This window comes from Typopeltis vanoorti, chromosome 21 (assembly GCF_054136105.1).
Source record: "Typopeltis vanoorti isolate ZY-2024b chromosome 21, IOZ_Tvanoo_1.0, whole genome shotgun sequence".
Taxonomy (NCBI): domain Eukaryota; kingdom Metazoa; phylum Arthropoda; class Arachnida; order Uropygi; family Thelyphonidae; genus Typopeltis; species Typopeltis vanoorti.
This window is the reverse complement of record NC_143569.1, coordinates 83,227,914-83,246,353: the sequence shown is the minus strand read 5'-3', so window position 1 is coordinate 83,246,353 and position 18,440 is coordinate 83,227,914. Positions and strand designations below refer to the sequence as shown.

Sequence of the window (18,440 nt, the reverse complement as noted above, 5' to 3'; positions counted from 1 at the left end):
CATGATAAGCTAATATTTAAGTTGCAGCACATGGGTTTAAATGTCGGGTTAGTCAAATGGATTCAGGATTGGCGGACTGATAGGTATCAGAGAGTTGTGTATGATGGGGCAATATCAAGGAAGCAGAAAGTTACAAGTGGGGTTCTGCAAGGCTCAGTACTGGGACCTGTATTGTTCAATCTTTATATCAATGATATTGTCAATGGATTGCAAGGGGACATTCAGTTGTTTGTGGATGATGTGAAGTTGAGAAGGGTTGTCAGTAATAGTGCAGATGTGGCAAGGGTTATCAGTAATAGTGCATATGTGGCAGCCCTGCAAGAGGATTTGAATAAACTAGACAGATGGGCAAATAAATGGGGTTGTCGGTTCAATGCAGCAAAATGTAAAGTCTTGAGGTTTGGGATCCATCGATGGGAGGATGCGTACTTGATTGAAGGAGCTGTACTGAAGGAGGTAGGGGAGACAAGAGATCTGGGATTGATGATTGATAGAAAACTGAAATTCAGGAAGCATATTGCAAAGGTGGTGAGGGTAACTCAGAGGATTGCTGCAATACTGAGAAGGACGCTGACCCGCAGAGATAAAAGAGTTATCATACCATTGTATAAGGCCCTGATCAGACCACACTTAGACTATTGTTCTCAGATTTGGTCCCCAGGATTTGAAGGGGATAAACTGACTGGAAAGGGTACAAAGGCAGATAACAAAGATTGTTTCAGGACTGTACAATATGAGTTTTGAGGATCGACTGAAGGAATGTGGACTGCATTGTTTGGTGGATAGAAGAAGGAGAGGTGATATGATCGAGACTTTTAGACTGTTGAGAGGCAGTTACAGGATAGACATTGGAGAGTTTTTTTCACTTGGTGGAACGGCAGGAAGGAGTGATGACAAGGGGCCATCCAAATTATGATGCTGTGCGCAAGAGGGTGAGGAGTGGTTTCTTTGCGTGGAGGGTGGTTGAACCTTGGAATGCATTGCCTGAGAGTGTGGTTGGAGTGGGAACAGTCAATGGTTTTAAGGAGTGGTATGATAAACTTCGTATTTCCTAAAAAGAACTTCCCACGATGAGTCTTTTGACTCCATGGAGGTCTGGATAATAATAATAATAATAATAACAATAAAACTCAACTCAAGCCTGATGTTGGCAATTTCCTCAACAACATTATCCATTTCACTTGAACAGCCTCTAAAATCATTTGTACAATGTGGAAGAATGTGCTTCCAAACAGCTTGCATATTGCTAGCAGTAATTTCATTCCAAGATTGATGAATACATTCGATAGCAGATTTAACATTAAATTTCTTCCAGAATTCTACTAATGTCAATTCTCTCCAGATCTTACTTCTATTGTCTGTTTAAATGTTCTTCTCAGGTAATATGCTTTAAAGGTTGCGATAATCTTCTGGTCTAAGGTTGTATGAGAGAAGTTGTATTTGGCAGTAAAAATATCACTTTAATGTTCTCACATAATCAATCAAGAGAAACAGGGTGACCAGGTACATTGTCTAAAATAAGCATAGCTTTAAAATCAAGATTATTTCGTTTGCAAAAATTCTCAACTGACGGACCAGAATGACTTGTGAACCATCTTTCGAATAAAGCTTTAGTAATCCATGCTTTCTTGTTATACTTCCAAATAATGGTAAGGGAAAGCTTGATATAATGCCTTTGAGGGCCTAGGATTTTGTGCCCTATAAACTACCATGGGTTTTAAACTTTAGATCACCTTTGGTATTTCCACCTAATAGAAGAGTCATTCTATCCTTTGCGACTTTATAACCAGGCTGAGATTTCTCTGATTTGGCCAGGAAAGTATTGGAAGGTATTCACTTCCAAAAAAGGCTGTTTCAGTGACATTAATATTTGTTAGTCACAATAGTTTCCTTCTTCCACAATTTTCTCCAAAATCTCTGGATAATTTGTGGTCGCCTCCTTATCTGCATTATATGTGATTCGAACATTATGTAGGCTATTTCTCTTTTTGAAATGCTCAAACCTATCAGCACTAGTGTGGAATTCTTCTTCTTTTCCATCATTGATAGCCCTTTCTTTCAAGGTTGCAAAGAGACTTAATGCTTATGATTTAATAAGGTCAGTGCTTAGTGGAGTCCGTTTTTGGTTACAATATTCGGTAGAAAGAAGTATCTCTAATTCAATCATTATAATGCTTTGATTTTGAGTGGTCTGAATACATGCATGCATGATGAACTTGAAGCAGCCTTATCTTTCTCTATGTATTCAGCAGCTTTGCTTAAAATTGCTCTCATAGTTGATTCACCCATTTTGTGTTCTTGTCCTATCTTTGCTCTAAACGCAACTTGTTCATTTTTCTTCCAATGAGATTACTTTTCAAATCTTTTCACATTTCCACATTTTTGCTCACTAATTCTTTTACTCATGATTATAGGTTAGGAAAATAATTTAAAATAAAAAAAGTAAGGAAAACAATTGCAAAGGAGGCACAAGATATGATCAGCAAAATGCTATCATATCTTGTAATTACATAAATTTGTAATTATATAAATTTTGACATAAATTTATGTAATTTATGATTTATGATTTACCACTTTTATAATTTATGATTTATAATGCTATCATATCTTGTAATTATATAAATTTATGTAATTTATGATTTATAATTTACCACCAAAATTTATGTCATACTATGACATAAATTTTGGTGGTAAATTTGGAACATAGTGTACATGGAAATAGTGTAGTATGCCATTAAAAAATAACTGTAAAATGTTTTAAATTGGTAACTAAATTATTCATCCTGGTGAGTGATTTTTTAAAATAGTTAGCCATAAAAAATGTATAGATAGAAGATTTTTAAAATCTGTAACATTTATTTTTAAGATGTACATAGGTCCACTAATCGAATTTTAGAGACACATTAATTTCATTTGGGTATAGAAAAAAAAAAAGGCACACTAATTGAAAGTGCACTAATCAGAAACCCATATCGAAGATATGGGTTTCTGATTAGTGCACTTTCAATTAGTGTGAATAATCGAGGGATTGCTGTATTAAAATTAAAGATATGTATATTTTGGATATCTGGAGTAATTACTTAGAAAAACCGTTAAATAATGTAATAAGCGATAGAACAAATATAGGATATATCCAAGAAGGATATGATAGATTATATGTAAGTTCTTGTGGTTAAAAACTGAAATGTGGAAGAGCAGTTGGAGTGGATGATATCTGAACACTTGTAGAAAGGCTTATACATTGGCAACACATGACTATTAAATTATTTAAGGAATTTACAACGAATTTTCACCAGTACAGCCACTCTGGACTTGCAGACCAAGCTCTAGATACCCGCCACAGAATATTGGAAGAAAGCCAAAGTAATACACTGCAGCAAGTTTAAGTATGAAAGATTATTCATAGAATCAGCCTCTGCTCTAAAAAACATTCCAAACTTCAACAAATTTGGGTGCATGAGACTGCCCCAAATTTGGGAGACTTACATCATGAGAACATCAGCCCAACGGCCAAGACAACCCAATATAGCCCACTAGGGGGGCCCGATTAGAACTTTAGGAACAACAGTAGTTTCTTATCTTTGGCCTGATTTGCTTTTTGTAGTGCTTGCATGCACTTGCCATATTTGTATGTTCCCATGAAGATGGCAATGTGACATTGCCGAAATATAGGAAGTATTTATTAAAGTTTCTTTTAATTAATATTCCAGTATATGTTGTAAATTCCTTAAATAATTTAATAGATATCTGAACTAACTGTTTTTGATAGAGGCTAGTAGTATAAATATTTTACAGTAACTACACTGTATAATCCATAAGACTTTATCAGAAGATCAAATCATAATTGCAGTAGTGTGCCCTTATCATACTAGTTATTAAAAAAAAAAAAGAGATAAAACTAATGCAAAAATTATAAAAAAATTTACTTGCTGATGTTTCAGGAAAGATCTATGTAAACATACTTCAGAAAAGGCTATGAGAAAGACTGCTGAAGGGTTGTCAAGACCACACCTTTATTTTACAACAAATAGTCAAGAAATCATGGAAGTATAACAAGAAGCTCAAGGTTTGTTGATCTCTAAAAAAAAAGCATGTGATAAAGTACTAAGAGAAAAACTGTTTATAACATTTAATGTGTTTGTGAAGTGTACCTTATACATAGTTTACACTTAAGTTGCAAATCAGCAACAAGAATTGAAGGATGCACAGAAAATATTTAGCGCCTGATGTTAGACAAAGTTGTACACTCTCTACAGTTGTAGAAAGTGTACAACTTTGTACAACTTTGAAAAAACTTTCTACAGTTGTAGAAAGTTTTTTCACAGTTATAAATTAAATTAAAAATTCCAAGAAATTATATTTTTGTTTAATCATTTATCCAAATGTAAGCAACCAAACTTTGCACATAAAGTATCTTCATGACTAAGCTGCTTGTATATAGAGTCTAATTATTATTATTATTAACATTAAACCTCCATGGAGTCTAAACACTCATTGGGGGAGGCAAACACTGTAACACACAAAGTCCATCAAACCATGCTTTAAACTCATTCGATGTAATCCGCATTTACCACAATGTCAGCCAAAGCATTCCACTGACCAATCATTTTCCATGCAAAGAACCTACTCCTTATGCCTTTGCTCACCCCTCTTTACACAATTACAGGTATATCCCTGCATATCCCTTTGTCCTATTCCCCCTTCCCACATTCTACAAAAAATTTCTTTCACATTAACCTAGTAACAACCCTTTGCCAACTTAAAAGTCTCAATCACATCCCCTCTCTTCCTCCTATCCAAAAGGCTTTGCAAACTGCATTCTCTCAATCTATCCTCATATCCCACATCCCAAACACCAGTTACGACCTTAGTCAGTCTTCTCTGGAGACTTTCCAGCACATCCTCATCACCATGAAAACCAAGGGACCATATCTGTGCACAATAATCTGTATGAGGTATAATCAAGGTCTTATACAATGGAAAGGTATGGTGGAATAGACACGTGTTTGAGATGTGGCTGACATTTTCTTAGCTGCCACCTTCTCAGCATAAGAGGATCTCAGAACAGGTGTGTAGTGGTGGTTAGCTTCCTTTTTTACATCCTGATATATTTTGTTCTGTTTTAATTTTTTGTATTTCTTTTTCATCTTGCCACTTCTGAAATGCACGAGAGTAAGCTGGATGATCTCCCTGACAGTTGACACATTTAACTTGCTTTGCAGAGCCAGATTTATTATCATGCTCTTTACTGCCACATCAGCCACAGGTGGTAAAGCCATGACAGGAAGTTTGGGCATGCCCATATTTCTGTCATTTAAAGCATATTTAGTAGATTAGGGATGTACACCCTAACAGGACAGTTGAGATACCCTGCTTTTACAGATGTTGGAGGCATAGGTATATCAAAAATAAGTTCTTGGTTGAAATAAGGGACCATCCCTGTGTATCAGAATGCACCTTACACCTGTTACTCCCTAATCTTTAAACTCTGAACGTATCTTTCTCATCAGTAACATCAAAGAGATCCCATTCTGATATCACTCCTCTACAAGAATCGATTATTTTATGAGGTGTTACTATGACAAGGTATCACAAGAACGTAACTTCTTAACAGTTTTGGGAGATTCTGCAGTCCTTCTAAACCCTTTTGAATAAAGAAGGGTGACATTTTCCCTATTGGCTTTTTACCTGTTGCATGGATGATCAAAAACACTGGTACATTTATGCTAGCATCATATATCTTTTGTTTCTTACTTCTGTCATTGAATGTTGTATCAGTATGCTTGGTTGGGACTTTGAGGATGAAGAATTCATGCTCGAAGGATTTTTGGTTCAGCACTGGATCTCCCCACCCACCCACCATGGAGCAACACGTGGACACCTATTCACTGGCAAGAAATCACTGTGCTCAGGAGTGGAATGCTAGGGCTACCTCTCATATGCTATACCAGAACCACAGCAAGCCTTGAATCCCGACCCCAGACCATGGAGTGAGAGACTTACTGCAGCAGCAGCAGCACTGACTTTTGCAGGCAATTCCTGGCCATTCAGGACCTCCTGTCTTGCTGACTACTAGGATTCACCTTTCTGGATGATCACGGGTCCATGCATGGCAAACATGGTGGCAGTTGTTGGATCCCAGTGATGGTGGTCCAGAAGAATAGTAAAAAATACTTAGCAGAAGTAGAGTAAAGAAAAAGAGGGAAAATGAAAAGGGCCATTACAATCACAGGGTGCCCCACAGGGAGGGGAAAGAATGGAATAATTTAAAAACCATATTAATAAGGGCAGCAACAGAATGTCTTGGAATAAAAAGTAAATGGAACACGAGAAGGGGGAATTTGAATATTGAAGCAATAATCAAAGACAAGAAAAAAAAAGCATACAAACAATGGATAAATACAAAATCATTAGAAGCAGAAATTATTATAAATTATCATCATCATCAAATTCCTGCCATGTACCCTCAAGGGGTGTACAGGATATGACAGTACTACATGAAAAAATTACATCATTACTAACTTCCTATCTACAATTTTCCTCCAAATCAGTCTGTTACTTTTCAAAACTCCAACATTATCAGATCTTATATTTCTATCGTCTAAGGCACTTCGTACCGTATCAATCCACCTATATCTTGGTTTTCCTCTGGGTCGTTTTCCTGCCAAACTTGGCAGAGAACACTTGTTTTGCTAATCTTTCCTCTCCCATTCTATTTAAGTGACCATATCACCTGAGATTAGCTCTGCTAATGCATTCCTGGATGCTGACAATGTCAAGTTCTTTCCTAATATCCTCATTTTTAATACGATATTGCCAGTGATGCCATCTGTTCACGCCTCTAATCTTTCGCAGAACTCTCATATCTGCGGTCTCTAGTCTTTGGTCAAGTGTTTTACTTCTGACCCAGCTCTCAGATCCATAAGTTAAAACTGGTTTGAACACTGTCTTGTATACAGCTAATTTAGTGTTCCGACTAATTTCTCTCTTATTCCATATGAATTTATTCAATTGACTTCCCACCATACCAGCTTTGCTGATTCTGTTGTCTATTTCTATATTTAATTTACCATCTTCAGTAAAAATCGTATCTAAGTAGCTGAAATGTTTTACTTGTTCCACAGGTTCTCCATTCACAACACAGTTGACATTTTCAATGATTCTGCCTATTTTCATTGTCTTTGTCTTTTTATTGTTGACCTTCATACCATATCTATTACAACAGCTATTCAATTTAGTCAGAGAATCTTGCAGACTTGTAGCGGATTTATTTAGAAGTATAACATCATCTGCATAAAGCAAAGAGCTGACATTAACATCTCCAATTTTGATATCAGGTTTAATACCACATTCCTTCATAATGTGATCCATATAGATAATGAATAACAGAGGAGATAATGTACATCCTTGTCTCACACCAGATTTAACATTAAACCATCTTCCTGTACTTCCTTCAATTCTAACTGCTGACTTACAACTCAAATAAAGACTAAGTATTGCTTGATATAATGCCCCATCGACACCATATAACTGCAGCATATTGAATAGCTTCTCTCTTGGCACCTTGTCATATGCCTTTTCCAAATCGACAAAATTTAAATACAGATCTTTGTTGTATTCAAATGCTTTCTCGACTATTTGTCGTAAAGTGAAGATCTGATCCTGACAGCCTCTATTTGGTCTGAATCCAGCTTGTTCTTCACCAAGCTTTTCTTCCACAATTCTTCTCAACCGTTTCTCAAGTATACTTGCATAGATCTTGCCAGGAACACTCAGTAGGGAAATACCTCTGTAATTCTCACATTCAGTTTTATTTCCCTTTTTATATATGAGTACTATGAGAGCTCTACTCCAATCATCGGGAATTCATCCCTCTGTCCAGGCTTTCTGAACTATGCAGTGCAGCCACTGTAAGACTTTTATACCACCATACTTCAGCATTTCTGGTCGAATATCATCTACTCCTGTTGCCTTTCCACATTTCAAGCCTTTGATGGCTTTTTCTACTTCAAGCATGGATATGTATTCCTGACTGCATTCCTGGTCAGTGTTTTTTATCACTGTACTGTCATCACTGCTTGTTTCATTTAGCAGTTTTTCAAAGTAATTACTCCATACTTCAGGATATCTTTTTCTCCTGTTTTCATGTCACTTTTATCATCTCTAACTCCTTTTACAGCACTCTTTCCTTCATTCCTCTTCTTCAACAACCTCCAGAATATTTTGCCACCTTCTTGATATTTATTTTCTATATTCTTGCCAAAGTCCTCCCATGACTTTTGTTTAGCTAGTTTACACACTGTTTAGCTTTCTTACATTTGTGTCTGTATTCTGTAAGAGTAAAAGCTGACTTATTTGTCAGGAACTTTTGATATGCTTTCTTCTTTTCCTTCACTGCCTCTTTAACTTCCTGTGTCCACCAGGGAGTTCTGATTTTTTTTTCTTTGCACACAACTTCACCACATGCCTCTCTGGCAGAATCAATTAATGTTTTCTTCAGAGTTTGCCACTGAATCTCCAAGGTTTGATTCCTGTTCTCAAAGTCTTTCATTTTCTTTTCAATAATCTTTCTGTATTTTAGTCTACAGTTCACATCTGAGAGCTGCTCAACTTTTATTCGCTTTAAAACTTTCTTACATGTTATTCTTTTCAATATGAAATTCAATTTTATCCTGCTCAAGACTAAATAGTGATCACTTCCAATTTCAAATCCTCTGTACACTCTGGTGTCCTGCACCAGGGAGAAAACATCACTATCAACAATAACATAGTCAATGAGACTTTTCTTATTCCTAGCCTCTTCTCTCCATGTGAATTTGTGCACATTTTTATGTTGGAACATGGCGTTAGTAATAACCAGTTCATGTCCTGAGCAGAAATCCAACAGATATTTGCCATTATTATTAGCTTTGCTCTTTTCTCCAAATTTTCCCAAAATATTTTTGTATGTGTCACAATCATTTCCTACTCTGCTATTTAGATCCCCAACAAGGACCAACTTTTCCTTTTTCATTGTGTCAGTTGCTTTTTCTAAAGCCTCAAAAAATTCCTCCACTTCTACCTTAGTAGAGCCTTCTGTGGGACCATAGGCACAAATAAGTCTCATTGTCCAGTTCCCCATTCTCATATTTGCCCACATTACTCTACTTGAGACTGACTGCCATTCAAGAAGATTAGCCTCGTATTTTGTGTTGAATACTATGGCTACTCCTTCTTTTCCTTGATTGTCATTGCCTGAATATAACATTTTATATTTATTGCTCAGAAAGATCTCACCAGTTTTGGTCTTTTTTGTTTCAGTCACCCCTATTATGTCGATCTGGTACTTATCTAATTCCTCAGCTAGCTCCATTTCTTTGCCATTCAGGCTTCTTACGTCGATAGTACCGATCTTTAACTCTGGTGATGTTGAGTTGGGGTTTGTTTTCAGATTTGTTCCAGTAGCTGACTTTTCGCTGTTCGCCCTGGTTTCCTGGCAAAAACAACGGGGGCCTTGTTTAACCGGGCGACGCCCCAGCTGGCATGAAATTTTGTCATGTTGTACCATAATTTTTTATTTTGGTTTAACCAATAAGAATACAATTTGGTCGGCTAAATCCCAAGTTGCCAGCCCATCCTCGTTCATTCAGTATCAAAGTAGATACCCAACAGGGTGCACCACGAGAAGGTGAGGATTGGACATTAGGTCAGAAGCCCTGGTCGGTTCTCTGCATTCCTTTAAAGGCTCTGTGGAGGTCTCCTCTCAGTTATACAGCTTTGACCCTTAAGCACCCCTATTATAAATTATTATAAGATTAATAGTAAAAAAAAATCTAGCAGGAAAAAGAATAGAGAAATATGGGATTACTTCACAGCAAAACTGGAAAAGATCTTATAGCGAAGAGACCAAAATAGATAGAAAATTCTAAGAAACATGAATAAGGAGGTAAAATAAAAAAGGAAAACCTGGTTAGATTCTAAGACTTATGGCAAGATAGTGATGAAACTAAATTTGATATTACCTTAACTACTAACTATACAGTGGAAGAAGTAACATTACAAGAAATCAAATAAGCAATACATCAAAGAAATAAGGAAAATCCACTGGAGATGATGGAATAAATATAGAACGTATTAAAAATGCAGGCATCCTGTTCATCAAATGACTTTTAAAATTATCTAACAATTAATTATCTGTTGATAGGTAGCTATCAGCAAGAAAAAAATAATGGGAATTACGATCAGGAATAAATATAGAACTTATTAAAAATGCAGACATCCTGTTTAAATATGATGCATAGCTGATATTTATTCAGCTCTCAATATATCTTTTCAGATGTGCCTTGAATGTATGGGATGATAACAGTTTTGCTATAGTGTAATAGGCAATGGAGGGGATTTCCAGGGAACACTTAGTATTTTATTTCTATATTTTTAGTATTTTACACTTAGTATTTTATTTTATTTTTAGCCATTGGCTAAAAAAATGTGACACAGGTGAGTTCAGTGGTAATAGCACTGTCATTGGAACAAATAGCTCTGCGAGTTAGTGTTTTTAGGATACCATACTGTTGAGTTGGATGATGGTAGGAATGTTTGTGCATATATCTCCCAAATATCTCCTTGGACATATGCAGGATCAAATGGAAGAAAGTGAAAGTGCTACACAGAAGTTATTTTAAGTCAGAGATTGCACTATACTCCCGACCTCAACAAGTATGGCTGTGTCAGTTTACCTAAAATATGGGAGACAGTCATTTTAAGATCTAATTAATACTTGTTTAAATTAAGGGGATATTAAATCCCACATTGTTTTAAAACCGAATAAGAAACTCAAAGATCGGAATCAAAGAACTTTCTCCACCTTTGCAAGAACCTTTGCCCTAGTTTGTACTATGTACTTGAACTACGTGCTTTAGCTTACGCTAGTAGTCGCCGATACGTTTATAGTTACTATATTCGGCATGAAACTCTTTGAGTTTCTTATTCAGTTTTAAAACAATGTGGGATTTAATATCCCCTTAATTTAAATAATGTTTTTACATCGCCGAAATGAAGCCTATTGGCTCTTTACTTTAAATAATTTATGGGCGCACCTTTTTTGACAACTCATATAACAGAGTATATAAGTTCTTTTCGCTATACCCTTAGTATTATACTTTGGTCTAGCTACTCACTGATGAGATCTCAATAAAGATCGAAACTGGTCTGGGTAGTGACCTCCCACCATAATGTATAACATCAGACATCTCTTAGGAGATGGGTTTTACATTATGGAAAATACTAAGAATAGCGATCAGAACTTTCTCCATCTTTACAACGAGTTGCCCTAGTTTGTACTACGTACTTGAATTACATGCTTTAGCTTACGCTAGTAGTCGCCGATATGTTTATAGTTACTATATTGGCATGAAACTCTTTGATTCCAATCTTTGAGTTTCTTATTCGGTTTTAAAACAATGTGGGATTTAATATCCCCTTAATTTAAATAATGTTTTTACATCACCAAAATGAAGCCTATTGGCTCTTTCATTTAAATAATTAATACTTTTTTTTTCTCTCTCTCTCTCTCTCTTTAACCAACAATAGATGGTACCAATTAGGATTTTGGTTCCTTGTGTTGTCTGTTACAATTTTTTTAAACTAGTCCCACTGTTATACCAAATTGTTTGTTTTATGTACTATAACAAACTGTTATTGTTTGTTATAGTACATAAAGATGCTGGATATAATATCAGAGAAATAGCATCTAATAAATTAATAAATATTATTTTCTTATCATTCTGTGTTGTGAATCAATACTGTTAAATAAACTAGCACATACTGCCAACATATAAGCCTTTCTACTCATTTGACTTTTCTGTGGTAGATAACTTTTAACACTCAGTGACCACCAATTCTGCTTACTGGAAGCCTGAAATGACTTTGGAGAAAAAATGTGTGGTCATTTAGAGCATATGGTACCAAAGGACAGTATATATACATCGTGGATGGAATTCACATTAAAAATAAATCTGTCGAAGGTAAAGACTTCAGATTACAATTAACTTAGGAATGTTTAAGGTACAATGGATAAGAGAGAAGCATTTATTTCTTATATTTTCCTTTTTGGCTAAACCTTGAGCACAGAAAATGATAGTTTTTCTACTGCTTTTCAAGAGAATGACAGTTTCTTGTTTTGTTTTGCTTTATATATTAACTAATGTTTTGAAGGTCTGAGAATTATTTATACATTTGTTAGTTTTATCATTATAATTATTTCATGTACTTACAGTTTGATCAGTTGTAAGAAATGCTTCTAATTCAGTGGTAACTCTAGTTTCACAATCGATTTTATCTTTCAGTTCCTATTGAGAGATGTAAGTAAACATAATAAATTTCAAAACAAAAGCAGCAAACTGCTTACAGCATGTATTAAGGTACACCAATTTAAAATAAGATTTCTAAAGAAATCTCTCAAAGGATTTACTCTCAGATGGACATACCTGATAATGTTTTAGTAAGATGGTGCCAATTAGGATTTTTGGTTCCTTGTCTGTTACAATTTTTTGTAGATTTTAACATTCTTTCTTCATAGAGAGCTTCACCATGTGATGAAGTGGTCTATCCAGACCACATTAAACTAAACACCTGCTTCAGAGAACACAAGAAATATATTTGTGCTACCATCATTATAGCAAATCAGGATAGGCAAATGTTTGAATACCCAGAAAACAACATGCTACACAGAAGTTGTTACCAGTCAGAGTCATTATTTTTGAAGTCAACAGAAATCATGAAGTGCTACATTAAGCTAAATATTTTTTAAATGGCAAACCTACCCACCAAAGGATATAACTTATAGCAGATCACTACTATAAGGAGGGAAGATACATTGCTGGCCTGGTTGGCCGAGTGATTAGTGTATTCGCTCTCCAGCCAAAAGGCTGTGGATTCAAATCCCACTGTGGGCATGGATGTTTGTGATTGGCTGTGAAAATACTAGTGGTGGTGGTAGGCAGTAGATGAGGCTGGTGTAGATGATGATGGAGACGGAGAGATGTAGAGTAGGTGCCCTCCCTCGATAAGTCTTAGGACTCCCTGGAGGTATCGTGTAATAATAATAATAATTACTAAATTGAGGTCATCATCAAGACAAAGAAAAAATTAGAAACAAAGTAGATAATTCTAGGAAGCAACTGAAACAGGATAAATTAACAAGGGAGCTGGCATGACATCTAATGGGGGGAAAAAATCAAAAGTAGAGCAAACAAAGGTGCTGAATTTTGTTAAAGTAATTAACAGAGCAGTAGTCCTGCTGGTTGATGGAGTTTTATATTCAATAAACAATGGGTAAGAATTGTATTTAATGGCAATGGAAAGATTAATTCACTGCTGTTCTACCACCTAGCTTATTATGGAAAATTCCAAAGATCAAGAATCCTGTTCCTTTTTTTTTTTAATCCACACACACACACACACTATTATTACTACAGTAACCTCCATGGAATCAACAGACTCATTGTGAGAGGCCCATTCAACCAGCACCATGTCTATCATAATGAATTTTGGAATTATTTACACCACTTCCTGCATTCACAATGTACTGTGGCAGTGTTTCTCAAACTTCAGATATCCGTATACCCCTTCTTAAATTTTCATTATTACCAAGTAATAAATAAATAAATAAATAAAAATAAAGTATATTTCATTGTAAATGCGAGCCTGTGTAGCTCAGTGGATGTGGCGTTTGCACACCACCGCACTTGGCCGCACGAAGGAAGGGTTGGTTTCGAGTCTGTCGGTGACTAGAGGAAATTTTTCTAAGCCTTTTTTCGACCGGTTCCCGAGTTAGTCGATCTCTGGCACGGGCAAGCAGGTTTTTCCTCCCGGAGACTCGGGTTTTTCGTCCTGTAAACTCAAGAAAATCGACCGTAGAATATATTTAATGTCTGAAATAATGTGGGTTAGGGTCAGGGACCACGAGATGGCGGCACATTTGAGCCGTCTCTCTTCACTGTGTACCGCTTAATTAGTGATAGCCTTGGGCCATCTGTCTCTAATTGGGTACCAGTGGAGATTGAACTGCCCACTCAGTCTCCAAAAGTTAGATAGGGCTAAATGGCCTCGCCTACTCCCGTTTACGGGAATAAAAAGGCGTTAGCTGATTTTTTTTTTTTTCATTGTAAATGCATATATTAAGATTACATGTAAACAAAAAAAAAAATTCTTTTTAACAGAACAAAATTTATAAAGATACTATAAATTTTTACTTAATTTAAATAATTTACCATCAATGAGAGGAGTGAAATTGCTTATTGTGGAATAAAATTTCAACAAAATTTGACTCTTGTTGATAATTTCAATCTCGGATGCAGTTCGACATCTATAATGTAGTTCCTCTTCTTCGTCTTAAATCTACAAGGGCCAAAAATCCAACTTCCCATGGACATGAACTTGGAAATGGAAAAATGAACCTTACAGCTTTATCTGTTAATACACAACATCACAGTGTACTGGAGTGTAGGCAGCAATATTGCCAGGGAATATCCTGCCAGCCATAATCCTGCCAGCAAACTTTCCAGGAAAAACCATCTCCAGCACATGAGACCAAGAAGGAAGAATAATAGCTGTAATAACCAAACTGGGAAACCAAAGAGTAAACTTCACAAATATATATGCACCCAAATATGGACACCAAAGATCACTTTTCTTTAAGAACCTTGACACTTATATGGAAGGGCCACATGAGCACATATTTGGAGGTGACTTCAACTGCTTAACAGATGAATCGGATAAAATAAGGCAACACCCATAGAGGAATACAAGGCAGAACCAACTTAAACACACTATGTGTGAAATACAGCCTGGAAGAACCACACAAAATCCTGAATACAACCCAACCCCCAACCACTTGGACCAATGGAGGAGTATCCACAAGAATAGACAGGCTTTACCTCAGTAAAAATCTACATCACCTCCTAGACTCAACAGATACAGTCTCAGTAAATAACAGTAAAAATCTATCAGACCACATGATGGTAATCATCAACATAAATTACAAACCACCAAATCATGGGACTGGATTCTGGCGCATGAACCCATCACTAATGAAAGAGCCTGATCTACTAGCAACACTGGAAGAGACTGTAACTACAAACTGGGAAACAGGAAAAACAGAGCTAAGCAGAACTCAAAGACCACTAATGGAAGTGTGGGAAAACCTAAAGGAAGAATGTCATACAATAATAATGAAATGGGAAAAAAACAAAAAGAAAGAACAAAGACAGATGACTTCCACACTCTACAAGAAAATCAATATATTAAAAGCTGGCTCAAACAACAACAACATGCCCAGAATGAAGGACCTGATCAAAAAGTATGAATTAGAAATAGAAAGAATCAAAGAAACACAACTAAACACTCTACAGTTAAAAAGCAGGTTGACCAACATATCAGCAGAGATAAAAATCACCAAGCCCTTCTGCAACCAAATTAAAAAACAAAGACAGGAACAGGCAATAGATGAAATACAGAACCTAGGCCTAACAGTTACAGATCCTATAGAAATAAGTAGAATCTTCACAACTTACTACAGAGAACTACATGCCACAAAACAATCAAACACGAAGGAATGGGAGGAAATAATCAGCAACCTACCTAAGATACCACAAGAAGACAGAGAGAATTTGGAAAGAGAAATTACAGAAATAGAAGTAAAGCAGGCAATCGCCACACTGAAAGTAAATAAATCACCAGGCTTAGATGGACTTGGGAGCACCTTTTACAGAACATTTATTATTATTATTATTATTATTATTAAACAAGACCTCATGGAGTCAAAGACTCATCTAGGAGGTCCTTTTATCTCACACATATCTCATCATACCGGGTTTTAAACACATTCAAACTCCTTGCAGACACCACACTCTCAGGCAAGGCATTCCAATCATTCACAATTCTGCACGAAAAAAACCTGCCTCTCACTCCCCTACTCACACCCTCTTTATACAGTTTCCAGGGATGACCTCTGGTTCTCCCCTGATCTCCCACTATTCTCTGTAGAACTTCTCCACCATTGATCCTATAACAACCCCTTACCAACTTGTAGGTCTCTATCATATCTCCCCTCTTCCTTCTCTCCACTAGACTCTGCAAATTACATCTTTTCAATCTTTCCTCATACTTGACATTCCAGAGGTCAGAAACTACCTTAGTCAGTCGCTTTTGGACCCTTTCCAACATCTCTTCATCCTTCTGAAAACCAGGTGACCAAATCTGGGCACAATAGTCCATGTGTGGCCTAATCAAAGCCTTATACAATGGAACAAGAATCTCCCTACTTCTACACGTCAGTGTCCTCCTCATCATTCCCAGAAGTCTTTGTGTTGTCTTCACAATTTTGGCGATGTGTCCCCTAAATTTTAGATCCTTATCCACTATCACTCCCAGATCTCTTATTTCCTCTACTTCCAACAATATATTCTCACCAAGCATAAATTCTGCATCCCATCTTTGTTTTCCAAATTTTAAAACCTTACATTTTGCAACATTGAACTCACATCCCCATTTGCTTGCCCAATCACTCAATTTATTCAAGTCTTCTTGCAAGGCCACAACATCTTCACTACTCTTTATGGTTCGTCCCAACTTTGCATCATCTGCAAACAACTGAATATCTCCATCCAAATCTTCGCCAATATCATTAATATACAAGTTAAATAGTAATGGCCCTAAAACAGACCCCTGAGGCACTCCACTAGTGACTTTCCTTTTCCTGGATATTGCACCCCCATACACAACTTGTTGATACCTATCAGATAGCCAGTCTCCAATCCAATGCACTAATCTAATATCCAACCCCATCTGCTCTAGTTTGACTGTCAACTTATCATGAGGTACTCTATCAAAAGCTTTTGCAAAATCCAAGTATATTACTGTGTATCCTTCTCCTCTGTCCAAGGAAGCAGTCACTTTATTGTAATAAGTAAGTAGATTACTAAAACACGACCTCCCTTTAGCAAATCCATGCTGTCCATCAAAGATTATACCATTGTTGTCAACCCAACTCTGGATCCTAGTTCTCACAAGCTTCTCCAACAACTTAACCACAACACCTGACACACAGATATGCCTATAGTTTGATGCTTGAGTTCGATCACCTCCTTTATGAAGTGGCACAATCTTGCCCTCCTTCCACTCTTTAGGGACTTGACCAAGTGCAAGACTCATATTAAAAAAATATGTCAAGGCAGGTGTCAACTCTCTGGCACATTCCTTCAGAATACGCGGTGATATATTATCAAGTCCCACAGCCTTATTTACATCTAGTTTACTCAACTCCCCAAACACCTCTTGCTCACTTACAGTCAGTCTCTCCTCCCCATCATCAACTGCTCTTAATCTCTCCATGAAGTCACATTCACAAGATTGAAAGATCTTTATGAACTGCTCATTAAGTATCTCCACCACACATTCTGCAACAGCTGTCTTTATACCATTTCCTCCAATCAATGTCATCCTTCCATAATCATTCTTTCTTTTGCTGGCTACATATCGAAAGAACTCCCTAGGATTCTTTTTAGCTTCATTAGCTAACTGCTGTTCATACCTCTCTTTAGCTACTCTCACCAACCAAGTCACTCTCCTTGCCTGGTCTTTGTAGAACTCATGAAATTGGTTACTTCCACTTCTCTTATGCTGCCTCCACAATGCCCTTTTTCTCTGTATTGCATGCTTAATCTCTTTATTCATCCATCTCACACCTAACTTATTTAACCTTCTCACCCGTGGTATACATTTAGACATTGCATCCACTAAATATTTTTTGAAAATCCCCCAAGCTGCATTGATCTCTTTTCCAGCTAACTCCTCATTCCATGCTACACCTGCAAGCTGTCTCCTGAGCTCTTCATAATCACCCCCCTTGTAGTTCCACATATACCCATTTAAACACAACCTAGCTCCCATCCTGACACAAGTCTACAACACACTCATCAAAGATGGTGAATTAACACCCTCACAGAAACTAGGAATTTTAACCCTAATCCCAAAGCCTAAGACAGACATATTGCAGGTCAGCAATTGGAGGCCTATCACCTTGCTGAACACTGACTAGAAAATATTAGCCAAAATAATAACTAATAGACTGAGCCCAACACTAAAAACAATAATCCACATAAATCAAACCTGTGCTATACCAGGCAGATACACCTTCCAGACAACTAGTTTAATCAGAGATATCATCCAGTACACCCAGGAAAAAAAAATAAATGCAACATTGGTTTCCCTTGACCAAAGCAAAACTTTTGACAGAGTTAACCATGAATTCTTAACAGCAACCCTAACAGCACATAACTATGGCCCGCACATCCTACATATGATAAACTGCCTATACAAGAACATAATTAGCAAAATATGCATCAACGGTAACCTCTCTGAGGACATCAACATAATGCAAGGTGTAAGGCAAGGCTGCCCTG

The 18,440-nt window shown here is 36.6% G+C and overlaps 1 protein-coding gene across 1 annotated transcript in view; it reads right to left on the bottom strand.

Moving 5' to 3' along the window:
* Nucleotides 1–18,440, bottom strand: part of LOC150095059 (dynein regulatory complex protein 9-like) — a 132,846-nt gene that overhangs the window by 37,832 nt on the left and 76,574 nt on the right. The window contains exon 6 of the mRNA XM_090411183.1: nucleotides 12,252–12,326. Coding sequence (XP_090267309.1) covers nucleotides 12,252–12,326 — 75 coding nt within the window. The remainder of the gene's footprint in view (nucleotides 1–12,251; nucleotides 12,327–18,440) is intronic.